This window comes from Trachemys scripta, chromosome 12 (assembly GCF_013100865.1).
Source record: "Trachemys scripta elegans isolate TJP31775 chromosome 12, CAS_Tse_1.0, whole genome shotgun sequence".
Taxonomy (NCBI): domain Eukaryota; kingdom Metazoa; phylum Chordata; order Testudines; family Emydidae; genus Trachemys; species Trachemys scripta.
The window spans coordinates 18085656-18104845 of NC_048309.1; the positions used below are offsets into that span (position 1 = coordinate 18085656).

A 19190-nucleotide genomic window follows, 5' to 3' on the forward strand; every position below is an offset into this window, starting at 1 on the left:
ATTACTTCACGTGTCTTGCTTACAACTCTCCTGCTACTACATTCCAGAATGATGTTCACTTTTTTTGCAACACGATGGTACACCGTTGACTCATTTAGCTTGTGATCCACTATAACCCCCAGATCCCTTTCTGCAGTATTCCTTCCTAAGCAGTCATTTCCCATTTTGATATGTGCAATTGATTTTTCCTTCCTAAACTGAGTACTTTGCATTTGTCCTTATTGAATTTCATCCTATTTACTTTAGACCATTTCTCCAGTTTGTCCCGATCATTTTGAATTTTAATCCTACCCTCAAAAGCACTTGCAACCCCTCCCAGCTTCGTATTATTCACAAACTTTGTAAGTGTACTCTCTATGCCATTATTTAAGCCATTGATGAAAATATTGAACAGAACCTGACTCAAGACCGATCCCTAAGGGACCTCACTCAAAATGCACTTTCAGCTTTACTATGAACCACTCTCTGGGAATGATTTTCCAACTTTCCTTATAGTAACTCCAGGTAGGCTATATTTCCCTGGTTTGTTTATGAGAAGGTCACGTAAGACAGTAACAAAAGCCTTACTCAAGTCAAGATACACCACATCTACCGCTTCCCCTATCCACAGGGCTTGTTACCCTGACAAAGAAAGCTATTAGGTTGGTTTGACATGATTTGTTCTTCAGAAATCCATATTGACTGTTACTTATCACCTTATTATCTTCTAGGTGTTTCCAAACTGATTGCTTATTGCTCCATTATCTTTCTGGGTACTGAAGTTAAACTGACTGGTCTGTAATTCCCCACATTATCCTTATTCCCCTTTTTATAGATTGGCACTATATTTGCCCTCTTCCAATCCTCTGGAATCTCTCCTGTCTTCCATGAGTTTTCAAAGATAATCGCTAATGGCTCAGAAATCTCCTCAGTCAGTGATTTGAATATAGTTTTTGCTGACTGCACAGATCTGTCAGAACTCTAAAGCTGCTGATGCATTTATCAATGGTCTGCTTTGATTCCAAGAAAAAGGTTTAGACATTTCATTCTTCAAATCACCCTCAAACGTGATGCAATAATTAGTATCTATCAGAGTAGTAAAAAATTTTCCAATAAAACAACTTTAATCAAAAAATGGTGATCTGATGAAATTCAAATGTTTCATGGAAACTTACTGATTTAATAGAAATTTTCAACTGGAAATTATCTAAACAGTTCATTTTGATGAGGTTGAAACATCTAATTTTGACTGTGTTTTATAGTAAATTATAAACTATAATGTAATATATAAATCAAAACAAAATGTTTCTATAAGGTCATGAAAAATTCCAAGATTTTGACGTTGTGTCCCAAATTTGGGATGAAACAAAATTTCAAAGTCTCAGAATTTCCTGAAGGGTGGAAATTCCACTTTTTCAGCCAACTCTAGTATTTAACTATTTAAAATTGCTTATGTCTCTTAGAATTCCCCAGACAAAGCTGGGTAAACATATTTATATAATTAATTCTCTATTAAACAGATTATTTGGCATAGAGGGAAAAAGGTTTAAATATCATCTTTCATCTGTAGCTCTCATATGAGTGGGACAAAGGTAATCAGTGACCAAGAGACATTACCAACTAAGGGCTATTCATAGAACTAGATAAAATGACTTGATGGCAGAGACACAAAGTATGTGCGATAATATCTTTTACTGGACCAAGTTCTGTTGATGAGAGACAAACTTTCAAACTTACACAGAGCTCTTCTTCAAGTCACAGTCTATTTCATAATAGGCACATCCCCCTTCTTGACAAAAGCTAACAAATAATCGACTGTACTTTTTTTTTTTTTTTTTTTTTTTTTGTTTTTGGCTAAAAGCGGACCCCTCCAAGTCAACGTACAGCCATGCTAGCAGCTCATTAAGGAAGCATGGCTTAATCTGCTGCTTTCCTGCTGTACCTATCTTGTGGACAAACAGATAAATTCAATCTACAGGAATATCTGTCTGGTATATTTCATAAAACCTGTCAAACACCAATGGACATACTTGAACAACAAAGCAGCTGCTACACCAGGCACTCCTTAATAGAGATCTCACCATCCTTCAGTTTATAAATATGAGAAAGAGCATTTTCCACTGGTTCAAGACATGGAAGAGCACGTACAATAGCAGAGCTTAGTGGTTTTATCTCTCTCTCTCTCTCTCTCACACACACACACACACTTACTTGCAACTAGCAAGAAAGACAGTATACTGAACACTGCAATCTGAGCTACCTTCTTGATAGTGGCGTTTGTTTGACCAGGACTGTCCATCATTATGGCACAAAAACCTCTGAATACACCGACGGATTGTATCTTCAAAGCCAGGTCTCATGGAAGACCGTAATGAGTTTGTATCTATGTTGACGAGTTTACCTGTCACAGGAAAGAAAAACTTAAGATAATCATAGAGTCCCTATCATTTTAAATATAATCCTAATATTAAAAATACAGAATAGTATTTCAAAAGTCACCAAATATTGTCTATATTATGTTTTTATAACGTACCCATCACTGTAGCATCTAAGCACTGAAGTTGTTTTCTAAGCGTCTATCTAATCTTTTCACTTACACACAGCTTCCCATGCAAGATCTCTAACTGCTTTATGAACATAAATTCTGAACACCCCTGTGAGGTAAGTTATTACCATATCATTTTTACATATAAGGAAACTGAGGCACCCAGAGGTTAATGCCAAAATTCTCAAAAGCGTATAACAATTTTGGGTTTCCCTGGTTTTATGCAACCGAAAGGAGACCCCGAGGGCATGGTCTGCAGAGATTATAAAGAACTACACCTGAAATCAATAGGAGCTGCAGGTGATTGGCATCTTAAAGCAAAAAACTGCCCAATGTGTTTAAATATTTAAAATTTAAATACCACAGCAGACTATAAAGGTTTCATGATGTTACAGAAGGAAAGGAGAAATTATCTCAATGAGTCTTCATTAACTTGATAAATGATTAATAAACACTTTAGGAATACTTCTAGAGGAAGATGTAACGTAAATAATTTGAAATATTACCTAGTTAAAGAAAGAAAGGCAACAGTACAAGTAGTACTAGTTATTCCAAGAATAAAAACTGATTTGCCACAATTTTTATACAAAACAAAACAAGGAAGAAGAGCCATCCATTACCTTCACCTCAAGTAGATTTCTCACCTGAAAGGTCATGTCTCGTAATAAAGCTTTCTGGGTTTGTTGGAAATACCCTTTCCACTGTAGTGATGCGACGTGCCACACAAATCATACAGGACTGCAAATCTGCAATGAAAGAGTTATTTTCCTCTGTGTCCTATTTATTCTATTATTACATTTCTTATAAAGGAGCAGGACTCTTGCAATATTAAGATAAAGGCATAATATGGGAGACGAGATTTGAGGATTTTGCATTTAACTCCTAAATTATTCTAAACATGGAATTCTGAAACCCCAGGCTTCATAACATAAATTAAGTAGTAAATAACTGTAGTAAGAGGATTTTCCCGTAGAAAAATTACCTTCCCCTTCTTCCATCATAGCTCTTGGCTGAGATAAAGCAAAACACTGCATGGTTTCATATCTCTGACGCGACTCCTGGTTGCTGCCCACATCATCCAAAAGATCATGAGATGTTTTTACCATCATGCGGCAATTAAACGTATGACTCTTCTGTCTAGGTGTTTCATTGGTCCAAGCAACTCCATTAACTAAAAGAAAATAATCATAAAAGTTCACAAAGATTTTAAAATAAAATTAATTCTTAATTGCCTGATTTTTTAAGTATGCAGTGTTGTACCTTTGTCGGTCCCAGGATATTAGAGAGAGAAAGTGAGTGAGGTAAGATATTATCTCACCCACCCGATCTCTGATTTTTGAAGCTCAGATACTATAACATTTTAAAAAGATTTGTTAAAAGATCATCATATTGATACTTTGGGGATAGTGTTCTTCACTGCTGGTTGAAAGAACACCATCCCCTCTAAGGTACTTTCAGCCCCAATCAAACGGGAGTGGAAAAGTCATTCCCTTGTAAAAAAGGGCAGGTAGTTCCCATTTGTTCACGGACTTCAAATCTCAGCTGTCTAGCAACACAGTTATGAGATATTGATTGAAACCATTCAATCAGCTTTTTGCTTAAAACTACAGCATTTACACAATTCCGGATGGCAGCTTCTGCTTGAAGAACAAAAGGACTAAAAGAACCTAATTATTCTGCTTCAAAATGGGGAGAGACACGTCAAAGCTGAATTGTTAACAGTTCCCAGAGCTTCATCAGGATGTGGAGAGAACTTGTGTAACATTATTTTAGGGCTTATCTTCACGAGGAATTCTGGAATAGCTATTCCTGATTAACTCCATAAGTGAAACCTCTTATTATAAGAGCTCCTTATTCTGAAGTAGTTTACTTGAAGTGTATTAAGCAATTTCAGAATAAAGCACTCTTATTCCAGAATAAGCATGTCCACACAGAGTTTTTCAGGAATAATTAATCCATGTTAAAGTCACACTTCACTTTATTCTGGATAAAATTAATATATAATTAAAGCTATGTTTTAGTCCTAGGTATTTTTAATAAATGTCATGGATAGTAAACAATAATTCAGGGCCTGTGACCAATCCATGACTTGTACTATATACCCCTGACTAAATCTTGGGTGCTCCGGGGCAGGAGGCGGCCCAGGACCACAGCTGATACAGGGGGAGAGGGACAACGCTGGTGCTGGGGGGGACAAACCGAGACCATTGCTGCTGCTGGGGGGAGGTGGGGGCGGGGTCTCAAGACTGCCCCAGTAGCGGCCTGTGCGGCTGTCCCTGGGGTCAGTCACTCTGGCCACTGCAGAAGTCACAGAGATCACAGAATCAGTCACTTCCCTGATAGACAAGGCCTTATGTATAATGAATCCCTTAGAAACAGGCAAGCCAACCTCAAATGCCCATCTCTCTTTCACTTTATCAGAGTATAGAAACATGCAACTCCATAAACCTAGGCATTTGTTCGCTACAACCACACAGCATGAATATCTGAACCTACGTTCTGTTAGTTGCTTATATAATTTCTAGTTTGAAATTAACATTTTAAATACTTAGATCAAGAGGATATAGATTTAAACGGTAGTCCTGGTTATGGAATTTTGTTTTCATTCTTCTGCTCGTCTGCTAACAGCAAAGAATGCATAATCAATGTTGCAATATTCCTATTAATTTAATGGTAAAAGTCATATCCTAAAACTCAAGACAAATGATAGTTGCACCATAAGAAAGAGATTTGTTTTGTAAGGTTAACAATTTTGGAGTTTTTTATTTATTTTTTAAAAAGTCTGAGAATCTAAGTGAAGACCCTATTACCTGCAGATTTAGGTAAGTTTTTAAGGAAGTCCTTCCGGTCCTCTTCATGCAAGATGCTGTGGACACTTGTATTAACCAAATCCTCTTGTTTATACTGCAGATATTGTGTGACATTTTCTGATACAAATACAATGTTCCCATCTCGATTTACTACAAACAGGAAACCATCCAATGCCTAAAAATACATTGCAACGATACATTATAAACACACACACAAAATTCCAGACCTGCTAAAACAGTTCATTTTAAAAAGTAAGTGGGAGATAAAAGTGTTGTAGTTTAGGAGAAGAATCACTTAACTTTTCTGGCAGAAGAATTAAAGTTTCAAGTTTTCCTTAAAAAGAAACTTTCCTAGTAAGGAAAGTTTCAAGTATCAGAAACCCGCTGTTCATTTGTTCTTCCACTATTGATCTTAACATGGTGATAATCAAACATTTGGTTTTTAACTCTTTTAGCCTGGAAACATGACACTGAGTCTGTGACATCTCAGTAACTTCTTTAACAATACAATGAAGTCAAAGTCAGGATTATAAATTCGCCACAAGACCTTTAAGAAGTAGAAGTGGAGTGTGAGGGAAATAGCCTTCTTAAGGATACATTTTCAATAACAATGAACATCATAAAGAGAGAGAGAGAGAGAGAGAGAGAGAGAGACTATCCACTTTTTAAAAACCACTGTACTCATTCCCAAATCAGAAACAGCAACAGAATATCTCTAAGACACTTAGCTTTGAAAGTACTTCAAAAACTTGACTCAAAATAGCAGCCTACAACATACTGAACTACTTTGTGTACTAAGCAGTAAGACTGGTTTCCTGGTTTTTAGAACTCTTAATAAAAGTTACCTAAGTGATTCTTATGTAATTTGGAGTCTCAACACGTGAGGGCAGCAGCAAACTGATCTACTGCATACGGCAGTGGTCATCAACTGGTCGATCGCAATTGACTGGTCAATCCTAGAGGATCTCCCAGTCGATCAAGATCTCCGGCGGTACAGTGTGGCTGCTGCTAAGGCAGACTCCCTGCCTACCCTGACCCCACTCTGCTCCTGGAAGCGGCCAGCGCAGTGCAGCTCTGCGGCCCTGGGGATGCAGGGGTCTCCCTCCACGCTCTACTCCTGCCTGCAAGCACTGCCCCCGCAGCTCCCATTGGCTGGGAGAGCTGCAGGGACGGTGCTTGCAGAGAAGGGCAGTGCACAGAGACACGTGCCCCCAGCAGCCCCCTCACCCCAAGGCGCGTTGGCCCCTTCCAGGAGCGGTGTGGGGCCGGGGTAGGCAGGGAGCCTGCCTTAGCCTCGCTGCACCCATCGCCTACTGGGAGCTGCCGGAGGTAAGTGCTGCCTGGTGGGAGGCCGCATCCCAACTTCCATTGCTGAGCCCCCTCGTGGAGCCAGCACCCCATACCCCCTCTTGCACCCCAAACCCCTTCCTGAACCCCAAGCCCCACCCTGAGCCACCTTCCAGAGCCAACAACCCAAACCCCCTCCTGCACTCCAAGCCCCAGCCCTGAACCCCCTCCAGGAGCCAGTACCCCATACCCTCTCCTGCACCCCTTCCCAGAGCCTGCACCCTGACCCCCTCCTGACACCCCAATACTCTCCCCCAGCCTGGAGCCATCTCCTGCACCCAAACTCCTGCATAGAGCTTGCACCCCCCACCCTCTCCCAAACCCCTGCCCCAGCACAGTGAAAGTGAGTGGGGGTGGAGGAGAGCAAGCGATTGGGAGGGGCTTTGGGGAAGGGGCAGGGTAGATGCTGGGTTGCCCTTAGATTCAAAAAGTGAGTTTGGGCGTAAAAAGGTTGGCGACCACTGGTATACTGGAATTGATCCTAAGCACCACCATTCTGCACCTGTTACTTCCCCTTAAGACAATGGGAATTCAGGTGTTCATTGCTTCCCAGAATCACTCCCGGTCTTACAGACCATCATCAAGCCATGAAAGTGGCCCAAAGTCCTTGACGGCCATTTCCTGAGGTAAAAGGGGGGGGGGGCCTTGAATGCGAAGTCTAGTCAATGTAATCTTATTAGCCATTTATTGGGACTACTACAAAAATAGAACAGCATGCTAAGGCAAACCCAAATGCCATCTGATTTTGAATCCTTCTAGACTGCTTCAGCAGAGTTGAGAAAACAATGATGGATTTTATTTTTTGTCCTTTTAAAACAATGTTCTCCATTGCCCTTGCACGCTAGTTTTTGTTGTAGGACTGCTGGCATTTCTCAGTGTTGTAATCCTGTCACATAACCTATTGCTTAAGACTATGCAATATCAAATCTCATTTGGTTGTACCAGAGCATCATTTACACTTGCCTGTAGTAAAAGAGGTCCCAATGAATCCTTATCAATAACCCCTTGACCTGTAGAAGATACATCAGCCTTCTGTACATCATCATCACAGGATGCTGTTTTTCCTAAAATCAAAAAGATAAGGTTTCAAAAAGGCACCATTTTGTGTTTGGAAGCATAGAAATATTTTTTTGAAGTTACGTGCTGCATTCCAGGAAGCCTGAGAATAAGCAATGAAGTTGTAATTATACGATACCATTTAATGTTACAATTATATGCACAAAGGGAGCACAACACTTTTTTTATACTGTAGAACTTCTGGGCAGAGATTGTCTTCCTGTGTGTTTTGAAAGCACCTAGCAAATTTTGGATTCTGCCACACCACTACCACGAACAGTTTTCATGACAAAACTTCTTCCACTGGGAAGACGATTGCTTTATGAAATGACTGTCCTCCTTTGGTCACTTTTGGCTGGCCAGCACAAACTTTTCAATATAATGAAAAGCTTCCTAATTCTTCCCTTCTTCCTATACAACCGTGTGGAAGATAAACATTTTAAATCATGTTCAGACTTTATTTGAGCTTTAGCCTAGAAAGTAATCCAATTTAACATGCAGAATGTACGATTTGCTCATTTAATTGTGTTCTTGGATCCAAATCAAAATACAAGACCGGAAACAAATTCTCACTTGGCCTTCTGCAGATTACTTAATCATATCTGATGCCAATAATTAAAAGTCTTTTTCAGCATTTTAACCTAAAATATACTGAAGAAAAAGTAAAAGTTTGTTACAAGGAAAAAAATAAAAATAAAACCATGCAGTAAAGTAATGGAAAACAAGCAGCAATCTCTATTACTGTGGCACCTACTGGCTGTTTAAGCAGACCACAACAGGAGTTTAATGTACCAAAGGAAGATCATCAACCAGTGAAGTGCACAATGAAGTGGCAATAATGCCACCGGGAAAGAACTTCTAAAACAGCAATTAAGGCTACTTTAAAAAATAGAAACACGTTCCAACAGGGCAGATAAAGCAGAATTTGGAAGTTTACCATTCCAAGTAAAGTGTGTGATGTATTCCAGCAGGCTTCTAACATAATTTACTACTGAATGGAAACTCACTGAACTGGCATATACCTGATGTGCAATCTATTCTAATTTTTTTGAAGTCACTTCTACCAGCACATGTCTCACAATTACCAGAGATTTAGGGGGAAAACAGCAAATTTAACAATTATATTTGTCTGATTTGTTTAAAAAAACTATTATTGTTACAAGTAAAACCTAAAAACCATCCTGTAAAACTAAGACATTAGCAAAATAGATGTTCCTCTATATTTTCCCCCGTTTATTCTGCACTTGATTACATTCGGTGTACATTTAATGGCACTTTTTAATTGGTTACATGGTCAGCTAGTTGCAGTCTGACTGTATTGGACCCCAATTATTTTCCCTTGCTAGAAAGGCTCTCAAACACCAAAACAGGAGCAGAAGAGGCAGAAAAATGTAACATGAATTTTAAAAAATAATTTAAAATTTCAGGACATAGCACTGAAAGGATGCTCTATGAGGAACTGGGCATCTTTTATAAATTAGTTTCAGACAATCCAAGTTGGCAGGGAACCTTTAATTGGTAGGCAATAGATGGATTTCTTTACTCCAGTGGGCAACTAGTCCATCTATGTTTTGAAGAACAACTGCTTTATGACCTATTTTAAGTTTTTATTGCTTGTTTAGTAGTTTAAGGAAGCTAATAAGAAACGGTGTACTTTAGGCCCTGATTCAGGAAAGCTTCCCTATTCATAAAGGGTGTTAAATATAATGCTTAAAATTAAGCAACTGCTTAAGTCCCACTAAGCACATGCTTAAAATTAAGCATGTACTAAGTGCTTAATCGGGAATAAGCCCTGAACAGGAATGGATTTAAGCATGTGCTTAAATGCTTTCCTAAATCAGGGCCTATTGTATGAAAACTCCATTGTATTGTCTCAGCAACTAAGTATTGATTTGGAGAGAAACTGCCTCCTGATAGAAAACCAAATATTCTTCCTTATAATTTGAGAGAGAAATCCTTACCTTGTTCCTTTATCTGCCGGATCTGCCTTACAGTTTCCTTTAAAATTGCACATTTATCTGGTTTGACATTGAAATTGTCAATGTCACTCAGATTAGCAGATATCAGCTCAGCTAGCTCCTCAATATATTTGCTTTCCTGCTCACGTCGGCGTTTCTCACCACTGCAGATCAGACTAGGAACAAGAAGCAGCACTTAATGTACATAAATTTCAGTATAAACAAGAGCTATGATCACACTGTCATCTTTGATGCACTTACATACCACTTATCACATAAGTTTAGCTAGTGGACATTCATCTCATCAATTTACACCTCTAGGTTTTTACCATATAAAGGAATGTATCTTCAGAGATTATGACAAGATTATTATTCCAAGAATAACTGTTGTAGTTATTTTCTTATTGAATTTAATGAAAATTCCAACTATTACAAAACTAATGTATTTGTACTATATAGGCATTTTAAGGTGGAAACAGCTGCAGCACCTGCTTGGCCAATAAGCTATAAACAAAGTTTTACATCTAATTCAATGGCATTTCTCTGTCAGTAATACAATAACTTTGGAACACTACACCCATCAACTCCAGAATTTCAGGAAATGTTCTAGATATCAGTGGGCACAAGTATGTTGATTTAAAGGCAGATCAGAACACCAGAAAAGCTTATTTCACAGGAAAATCAGGGCTTCCAGAGTGACTGGTGTTGCAGGCAGAAGAATCTCTCTGCTGCCCCTGGTGGAGGTCTACACATACCAGAAGCAGCATCTTAACTGGCTGCATGGGGATAGCCTGTAGTTTGGAATATCAGAGAAATAAGAAAGCTTTACAAGTAGCAGGGAGGATCTAGGCGGCTGGGTCAGCAGGGTGGAAGTAGGAATCTAGAGGGCAATGGAGATGGGGAGGGGAAGCAGGGATCCAGGGAAACGTGGAAAATGGGGACAGTGGGGAGGGGGTTTGTGTCAGCAACCTGGAGAGGGAGGAGTGGATATGAGTAGGTCCCTACCAAATTCACAGTCCATTTTGGTCAATTTCATGGTCATAGGATTTTTAAAATTGTAAATTTCATTATTTAAGATATTTAAATCTGAAATTTCATGGTGTTGTAATTGTACGAATCCTGATCCAAAAGGAGGATGTTGGGAGGGGTGAGGGGGAGAAGAGGGTCACTAGGTTATTTTAGGGGATCGTGGTATTGCCACCCTTACTTCTGCACTGCCTTCAGAGCTGGGTGGACAGAGAGCGGAGGCTGCTGGCTGGGAGCCCCCAGCGCTCAAGGCAGAGCCGCTGCCAGCAGCAGCACAGCAGTAAGGATGGCATGGTATGGTATTGCCACCCTTACTTCTGTACTGCTTCCTTCAGAGCTGGGCCCTCGGTCAGCAGCCACCACCCAGCTCTGAAGGCAGCAGCACAGAAGTAAGCGTGGCAATACCACGATTCCCCCTAAAATAACCTTGTGACACCCCCCACAACCGCCTTTTGGGTCAGGACTACCAGTTTGAGAAACGCTGGTCCCTGTGAAATCTGTATAGTAAAGGGTAAAAGTACACAAAAGACCAGATTTCGGAGGGAGGGAGGGGAGAACAGATTTCACGGTCTACGGTGCGTTTTTCATGGCTGGGAATTTGGTAGGGCCCTAGATGCGAGGAAGGGAAAATGGGGACGGGGGGGGGGGGGGGAGGATATGGGAGGAAATACAGAAACCCTACCATGAGGGGAAGGGAGGAGGCACACAGAGAATCCGGCATGGGGAAGACAATGCAGGACTTTGGTATGCGGGCAAACACAGAGACCCAGGAATGGGGGGAAAAGGGGGAATGGAGGTGCACACAGAGCCTCTGCCATGGGGGAAGGATATGGGCACACAAAGAGCCCCTAACATGGAGAGGGTGAATAGGGGTCAATGGCATGGGGGGGGGAACATGGGGTACACAGAGCACCTTGGCATATGGAAGAGGGAGTTATGGGGGACATTCAGAGCTTCTGGCATGAGGGTAAGGGTGGAGGGACTTGTAGGGAGTCCCTTAAAGGATTTTATCAACTGAATACAAATGAATAGTAAAACTCTTTTAATATTAACGTCAATTAAAAACTAAAAACAAAACACCACGCTGCACTATTTATAATTTTATTATGAACAATTTAATTAAAACAGTGAGGAAAATGTGTTTACTGTACCCTGGTCCTGGGGCATCACAGGGCAATGGCTTGCGTTTCCTTGACTCACTGGTCAAACTGTCCAAGGAGTTTTCTCCCAATCCACTCATCTTGATTGAGCAACAGCCAACTGAGTTTACATCAGCAACTGAAGTGTTAAAAAAAAAATCACAAACTGATGATGCTCTCTCAAGAGATTTCAAACAATTAAAATAAATTGTTTTACAGTATTCTTTATCGATTTTACAGTGAGACTATCCAGATAAGCACTAAGTCATAATTTATAGCAGCCTTGCAAAATTTTAGTCACCCCAGGATGCATGATATTTTTGGGACCAATGTGTAATATATTGCTTTAACTATCAATCACCACTTACTGCTCTACATGATGCAAGAACTTGGAGGATCAAAGCTTGAGGAGCTCAAAAAATATCATGTGGTCAAATTATTGCTAAGAAAAAAATACTGTAGATTACTGCACATGCTCAGATGCAACATACTTTCTAAGCACTATATAACCAGAGCAGTATACACAATCCATATTTAAAAACAAACAAACAAACAAAAACCATCTCCCAGATCTGTACCACTTGCTGGAAAACTCTAGGACATAAGAATCAACAGCTTCTTCAGCAACAGATGCATAAAATATCACTGTCAAGATAGAAATGTTACCACAATTGTTACATACCCTCTAACTTTGGCCATTAAATCACCATCTGAGTCAATGAGTGTTTTCCAGGGAGCAATAAGGAAGTTACACTCAGTGCTAACTAAGAAGTGCCTTTAGATAAAAAGTAATTTTTGGCTTATAAAACACTGGAACATTAAACAGCTATGCTAACCACAGGCACAGAACACATGTTTTAAATATTTGCCAAAACAATTCTCATGTCTGTCAACAAATCACAAATTCTTAAAATCACATATTCTATAAAAATGTTTACTTACCTGTACAGTAACTGTTGCTCTTTGAGATGTGTTGTGCACATATACATTTCACTGCGGGTGCTTGTGTGCCTAGAGCACTCGAGTTGGAGACATTTCTCTCCAGTACCACTATGCAGTGCATGCTCTCCTCATGCTGTCAGCTGAGAGCATAAAAAGGTGTGTGGTTGCCACCTTCCTCTCAATTACTTTGCAGTGCTATATGTGATATCTGAAGCAGTGGGAAACGTGGGAGGGTCAGGGAATGTATATGTGCACAACACATCTCAAAAAACAAGACAGGTAAACCTTTTTCCCCCCCTTCAAGTGATTGTGCACATATACATTCCACTGCAGGTGACTCATCAGTTCCCTTACAATGGAGGGATCTTGGATCATCTGAACAGAGATTGTAACACTAAAGTTGGCATGATCACGAGTGGCTTAAGTGATGGTGTAATGAGAAAAAGAAGTAAGTACAGCTGCACAATCACTGCCTTGCACTATTGGAACATTGCTCAGAAAGGATAACGAAGTGGACTGAGCCCAGGGCTGTTTTTCTTGGTGGAAGAGAGACTTAGCAAGATTGTAGCAGCGCTTACTGCAGTCAGAAATTCAGTGCGCAATTCACTGAGATGACACTGATAGAATTATGGGTCACTCATCATAGACAAAAAGCCTGGGGGTAGTCCTGAAGAATCTAGAGTTGTCCAGTTAGATTGCCAAAGCTCTACAAACATCCAAGGTCTGAAGCATTTTTTCATCTTTAGAAGAATGGGGTTTTGGAAAAACAAACAAACAAACAAAAAACAGAAAATGAATATTTGATTCAGGTGAAAAGCTGACATTACCTCAGGCATAAACTTAGGGTGTGGCCTAAAAGAAATCTTGTCTTTATGGAAAACTCTGAAAGGAGGATCACCCAGGAGAGCCTGAAGTTCTGAAACCCTCCTAGCACAATTGATTGCCACCAGAAAAGCTGTTTTCGGATACAATAACAATAGCGAGGAGGAAGCCATAGGCTCAAAGGGGGGCCCTAGGAGTTTGGAGAGAACTCAATTGAGATCCCATACAGATGTGGGATCAGACACAGGTGGGTAAACTTTGAGAATATCTTTCAAGAGACTCAGAAAAAGAGAAGGTGAGAGAAAGTGGAAAACCCATCTACTGGTGGATGCAGTACAGAAAACAGAAGTCACATGAACCCTCATGGAACTAATGGAAAGGCATGATGATTTCAGGTGCAACAGATACCTCAGTGTGACACTACGGCCCATATTCTTCATAGAGGTATCGTTGTGATATGAATATGGCCTAAGATGTTTTACGCAAGATGAGTGCTGTGAGGTATCACTGGAAAGGTTATGATTTACTGAATGTGATTATCCTATTTGTATGCATGTATCATTTCTGTATCTGAAGTTAGAAATATTGACTACGTATCAATTGCAAAAGCGCTTGCACCTGGGAAACGCCCATCAGACAGTAGGCAGTCAGCCTAGATGGGCCATTAGGCAGGACAACAGGACTTTGAAGATACTAATCTCCCTCCTTTCTGAGACAGTGCTTTGACACTGCAGGGTCATGTGATCATGTCACCTGGTACTGGACTCCATCTTGGCCTGCTAGTATTTTTCCACAAACGGGATGGAGACCAAACTGGGCAACGAAGGATTCCTGACATATGTAAATCATATTTAAGGCAGGGAAGCGTGTTAAATCAGGGCTCGGACTTCACTGAATCCCATCCCCGCCCAGAATGACTGCTGGAAGATCTAAGAAACAAGGACTGAGGGAGGGAGAAGAGCTGAGCCCAGGCTGGAAAAGGTATCTGGCCTGTGAAAGAAAAACCTAAAACAACAGCATTTAGGGTGAGAAATTACTACTTGTAATCAGTTTCTTTAGTGTACTGAGCTTAGTTTGCACGTGTTTTTTATTTGCTCAGTAATCTGCTTTTATCTGTTTGCTAACCCATAACATCACTTAAAATCTATCCTTTGTAGTTAATAAACTTGTTTTGTTTTCTTTAAACCAGTTTGTGCGATTCATAACAGGGCATGGAGTGGGGGAGGGAGGAGAGAACAAAAAGCTGTGCATATCTTCCTCCACATTGAGGGAGGGGTATGCAGTGAAAGACAATACAATTTTGGGTTTACACTCCAGAGGGGGTGTGCACTTGAGTGCTGGGCAACTCCCGAGTGGAATCTTCCCACACAGAGCTGATTTCAGTATCTGTGTCTTTCTGCAACTGGGTGTGTGTGTGTGCACGCATGTGCGCGCTGGAGGAGGCTTGAGGGCCCTGGCTCAGTAGGACAGGGTGCTGGGACTTCCCTATAGGAAGACTAGTCCTGTAGTTTAGGTTTTGTAGCAATAAAGACCTGCAAGGTGATCTAAAGGATCTCGAAGGTGAGACAGGTTCCTCCCTTTCTGAGTGTGAAGAAGAAATGTAAGCCTCCTCAAAATAGGGAGAAGCAGTTCCTGTTGGGATTCTATGTGGCCTGGGTTTTTGGAGACACATTAGGATCCAAAGGAAGTGAGGATTGGGGTGTGCGGAAAGCCAACGAAGTGATCAGTGCTGGCATAATTGGGTCAGAAAGATGACTAACAACGAGGAAACAGAATGTTCATTGACAGTGCTGGTGGAACCAAAACACTCTGAATCTACTGAAGGGAGGAAGAAGGATTCAGCATGGGTGAAGACACTGGTCTCAACAGCACCAAAGGAGCCAGAGTCAATGGTGCTGCCTCAGACGGGACTCATGAGTGCTTGGATTTGTGAAGCCTTGAACCAATACCAGAGGATTTACCAGAAGATTTTCTGGGAGCAGACCGAGCTGTAGTGGTCTTGTCTGGGTCAGAATGCTTGGAAAAAACTTTTAAGCTGACAGAGAAGATGAAGCGTGACATTTGTCACCAGGCTTGTGCTTCAAATCAGAAGCAGTGTGTGTGAGGTGGACTTCTGGTTGATTTTGAGATCAGGGCCTGGCTCCAATGCAGGTTCCACTGCCTCTTTCATGAGATGAACTTTAAGATGAAAGTCCTAGTGGGGAAGGAAATACAAATAGGATATTTGTCTCTCACATGGCCCTCACCTAGATAAATCAAACAGCTCTTGTGCCTATTTGTGACAGGGGGGAAAGCCTTCCTATGGCACACTGCTTAAAACCGGGGGAGTTTTTTCATAATAAATCCTCCAGTTAACTACTAAAAACAAAAACAAAAAAACTATTCTTCAAGAGGTGGATTTAATTCTGCCCTTTTGAGCCTTTGGTTTTGCCTGGAATTGAAGCATCATTTCTCCAAATGCTTTAGTGTAGGGGACAATGACATTGGGGTATTCTACAGGGCTTTGCAGGCTCCAGGGGAGCCTCATTTATCAGGAGTTAATCCCCCTGGAGCTGATGGTTGGAGAATATCCATCAGTACGTGTGTATTTTCCTGCAGGAATTCCTCCTGGTAGTTGCCATATGCCTCAAGAGGTCTTGATGCACCTTAAAGTACTTGGGCACTGACGGAGAGGAAGATTTAGGCACAGTATAGTCACCAGAGTGGATGAGGAGGGGGTTTGCACCACATGATCCATTGGGAAAATCCCCATAAGTCCAAGTGGAAGGTACTCAGTGATTACTTGAGCTGACACGGTGTGGGAGTCGGGGTCACTGTTGGGACCAGTGATCTTACTCTGGAGTGGGTCGAGAAGCAGGAAGTCAGGGACCAAGAAGCATCCCAGGGATTCCAAGGAGGCCACAGGGCTTATGGATAAGGCATGAATGGCTCTTGTCCCAACTGTGCGACAGATACCAATTTCGGCACCGAGAGCGATCCGAGGATCTGGTGCTTATCGGACTAGGACGATGACCCTGACCTGGAACTTGAGGAAAACCAAAGTTCTCTTGTGACAGAGAGAGTCAGCCCTGATGGGGCAAACAACTACTCAGACTTGTCTGAAGCTCAATAAGGAGGTGGCATTAGTGCCGAAGAGAAGTGGCGAGTTGCACAAGAGGCACTGAATGAGACACACTCCCACCCCGTACCAGGAGAGGCATCAGCACCGAGGCTGGTATCAAAAACTCTATGATGGATCTGTCACCAAAACAATGACTTTGCTGAAGTATGCATCAGCATTGAGGAGGCCTTCAGTGCCAGGCCTAGCGTCAGCTCCAGTCTGCAGACCAGGTGGTGTGAGCTGCAGTGCTGACGGAGCTGTTGGCTTTGCAACATGGTCAGAAGGTGCCAATGGCACAACAGAGGATGATTCAGTAGAAGGGATAGTACTAGAGTACTCGTGAACAAGCAGATAAGTCCAGGATCAAGAGGAAAAGCAGGTCTGATGCCAAGCAGGTCTGATGCGGCCTCATATGCCGTCAGCATGGAGACGGTTGATGCTGATGCTGACATCACTGGTACCGGACTCAGCAAACACCAGAGTTGACAGTACGGGTCCTCATTGCTCTCAGAGTGGTACCGAGGAGTGGTTGGACAGACCTGCTCCATCCTGCGTGCCGAATGAAGAATGGTACCAGTCAGCACTGCTCCTAGAAGAGTAAGAGGAGTCTCCCCAAGCCCTGGAATGGTCCTGACTCATTTTATGGGACCTCTTCTTCATCGCACCAGAGGAAGGTGAACAACTCCTCTTCCTCTTGGGGGAATATCAGAGTCCAAGCACGGGGTGGCATCGCTTCTGGGTCCGAAGGCAACTGCTGATCAGAGGGCTTAGGTGTCAAAGCAGGCCTCAAGGCCTGCTCCAGAAGGCGCTGCTTCAACCCCAAGTCTCTTCCCACCTGAGTCCTCTTGGGGAACGACTTGCACATGGAACACCTCTCCTCAATGTGTCCCTCACCAACACACAAGTAGCATCTTGTGTGGGAACTGTTGTTGGGGATAGCCACTATACACAATGGACAATGCTTGAACCCTGATGAAAGCATCACAGGGCATCCAGTCATTCTACTACCACAAACTAAACCTAAGGTACTACTACTATGATATACAAGAAAAGTTCTCAGAAAACAGAGAGAAAGTGTGAGGTGAAGATGCCACACAGAGCTCTGACTCTAGCCACAAGTGGCGAGAAGGAACTGAGGGGGTCAGGATGGCGCTGCCCTTGTACGGCCCAGGGAGGAGCTATGGTTGTAGGGCATGAGTGCTACCCCTATGGGTACTTCTAGACAAAGTTCTCCAGCTCTGGTGCACCCATACACCCACATGGAATACACAGCTGCATCTACTCAAATAACTAAATTAAGTTACTACCACTAAATATTAACTATATACACTAAAGTTCTGAAATCGGGCTACCCGAAGCAAATGCTATAGGGAGCGCCAACTCTCACCACAGGCAATGAGAATGAACTGAGAGGGAGGCAACCACGACATCCCTGTTATGTCTTTGCTTGACAGCACTGGGGCACATGCACCACCGATTGATACTGCAAGCAAAAGTCTCTGACTCAAGTGCACTGGGCACACAAACACTGGCAGTGGAATGTATATGAGCACAATCACTTCAAGGAGAATTAGCATATACTATCAAAGTGAGTGTTTCACAGTTAATTGTCTATCTACCAACAATAATAGGTTTCTATGCATCCTTTGGGTCCTCTCACATTTCTGTTCTGGCAAAGGAAACTTTTAGATGGAAAGTGTCACATGGCGGGAGGAGAAGCATTAGGATAAGGGGCTTAGTATAACTTCTGATGATTTAATGGAAATAGCACAGTAAAATCTGTGCATCTCTTTCAAATTTTACCCTATAGTGTCAGATCTCTAAATCAATTATTTTATTCAAGTATCATTTAACAGGTCTTAAACTATTAAAGCCAATATTTCATGTTATATCGGGTATCCTGCTTCTAGCAGGGCAAATAAAACATCTACCTCAACATGTCAAGACCTATTCCTTTCTTTGGACTGGCTCTACTCTCTGGCGTATTTCTCTTCCAGCAAAGGTCAAACCAAAGTCTGCTTAAAGAAGTGTAGTCATTTCACTAACTCTTGCAAGACAGTTTGGAACTGTGCAGTTTTGTGTGCCTCAAACCAATACACTTATCTGATTTAAAGCTTGTATTACTGAAACTGCACTTATAGCATAATGAACTGTGTTCACTATTGAGTTCCCAGTGCAACATCATCTATTATAACTGGATATCAAAATACAATCAGTAATTATTGTAGTTCATGTTATTTAGCCAAAACATTCTCATTGTATAGGCACTATTTGCATTGCACAAGATATGACAAGAAATTACATTACTACCAACATACACAGAAGAATTGTAAGGTTTACACGCAGAAGGATGGCAATGTTAAAGAGCACATATATAAGAAACACAAACCACTAAGGATATGTCTACACAGCCCAGGGAAGTGAGCCTCCCAGCCTGGGTCGACAGACTCAGGCTAGTGGGGCTTG

The 19190-nt window shown here is 41.6% G+C and overlaps 1 protein-coding gene and 1 long non-coding RNA gene across 8 annotated transcripts in view; one reads left to right on the plus strand and one right to left on the minus strand.

Moving 5' to 3' along the window:
• The window catches only part of NCOA3 (nuclear receptor coactivator 3), a 163063-nt gene that overhangs the window by 26493 nt on the left and 117380 nt on the right, over positions 1 to 19190 (minus strand). For all 7 annotated transcript variants that reach the window (XM_034786928.1, XM_034786930.1, XM_034786927.1 and 4 more), the window contains 7 exons: positions 11873 to 11999; positions 9699 to 9871; positions 7645 to 7745; positions 5335 to 5509; positions 3507 to 3695; positions 3169 to 3270; positions 2240 to 2380 (listed from right to left, as the gene is read on the minus strand). In XM_034786928.1, the coding sequence (XP_034642819.1) occupies positions 2240 to 2380; positions 3169 to 3270; positions 3507 to 3695; positions 5335 to 5509; positions 7645 to 7745; positions 9699 to 9871; positions 11873 to 11961 (970 nt within the window). In that variant the 5' untranslated portion in view covers positions 11962 to 11999. The remainder of the gene's footprint in view (positions 1 to 2239; positions 2381 to 3168; positions 3271 to 3506; positions 3696 to 5334; positions 5510 to 7644; positions 7746 to 9698; positions 9872 to 11872; positions 12000 to 19190) is intronic.
• Positions 1 to 19190, plus strand: part of LOC117885627 — a 28538-nt gene that overhangs the window by 3291 nt on the left and 6057 nt on the right. The window contains exon 2 of the long non-coding RNA XR_004647802.1: positions 2583 to 2640. This is a non-coding gene — a long non-coding RNA (uncharacterized LOC117885627). The remainder of the gene's footprint in view (positions 1 to 2582; positions 2641 to 19190) is intronic.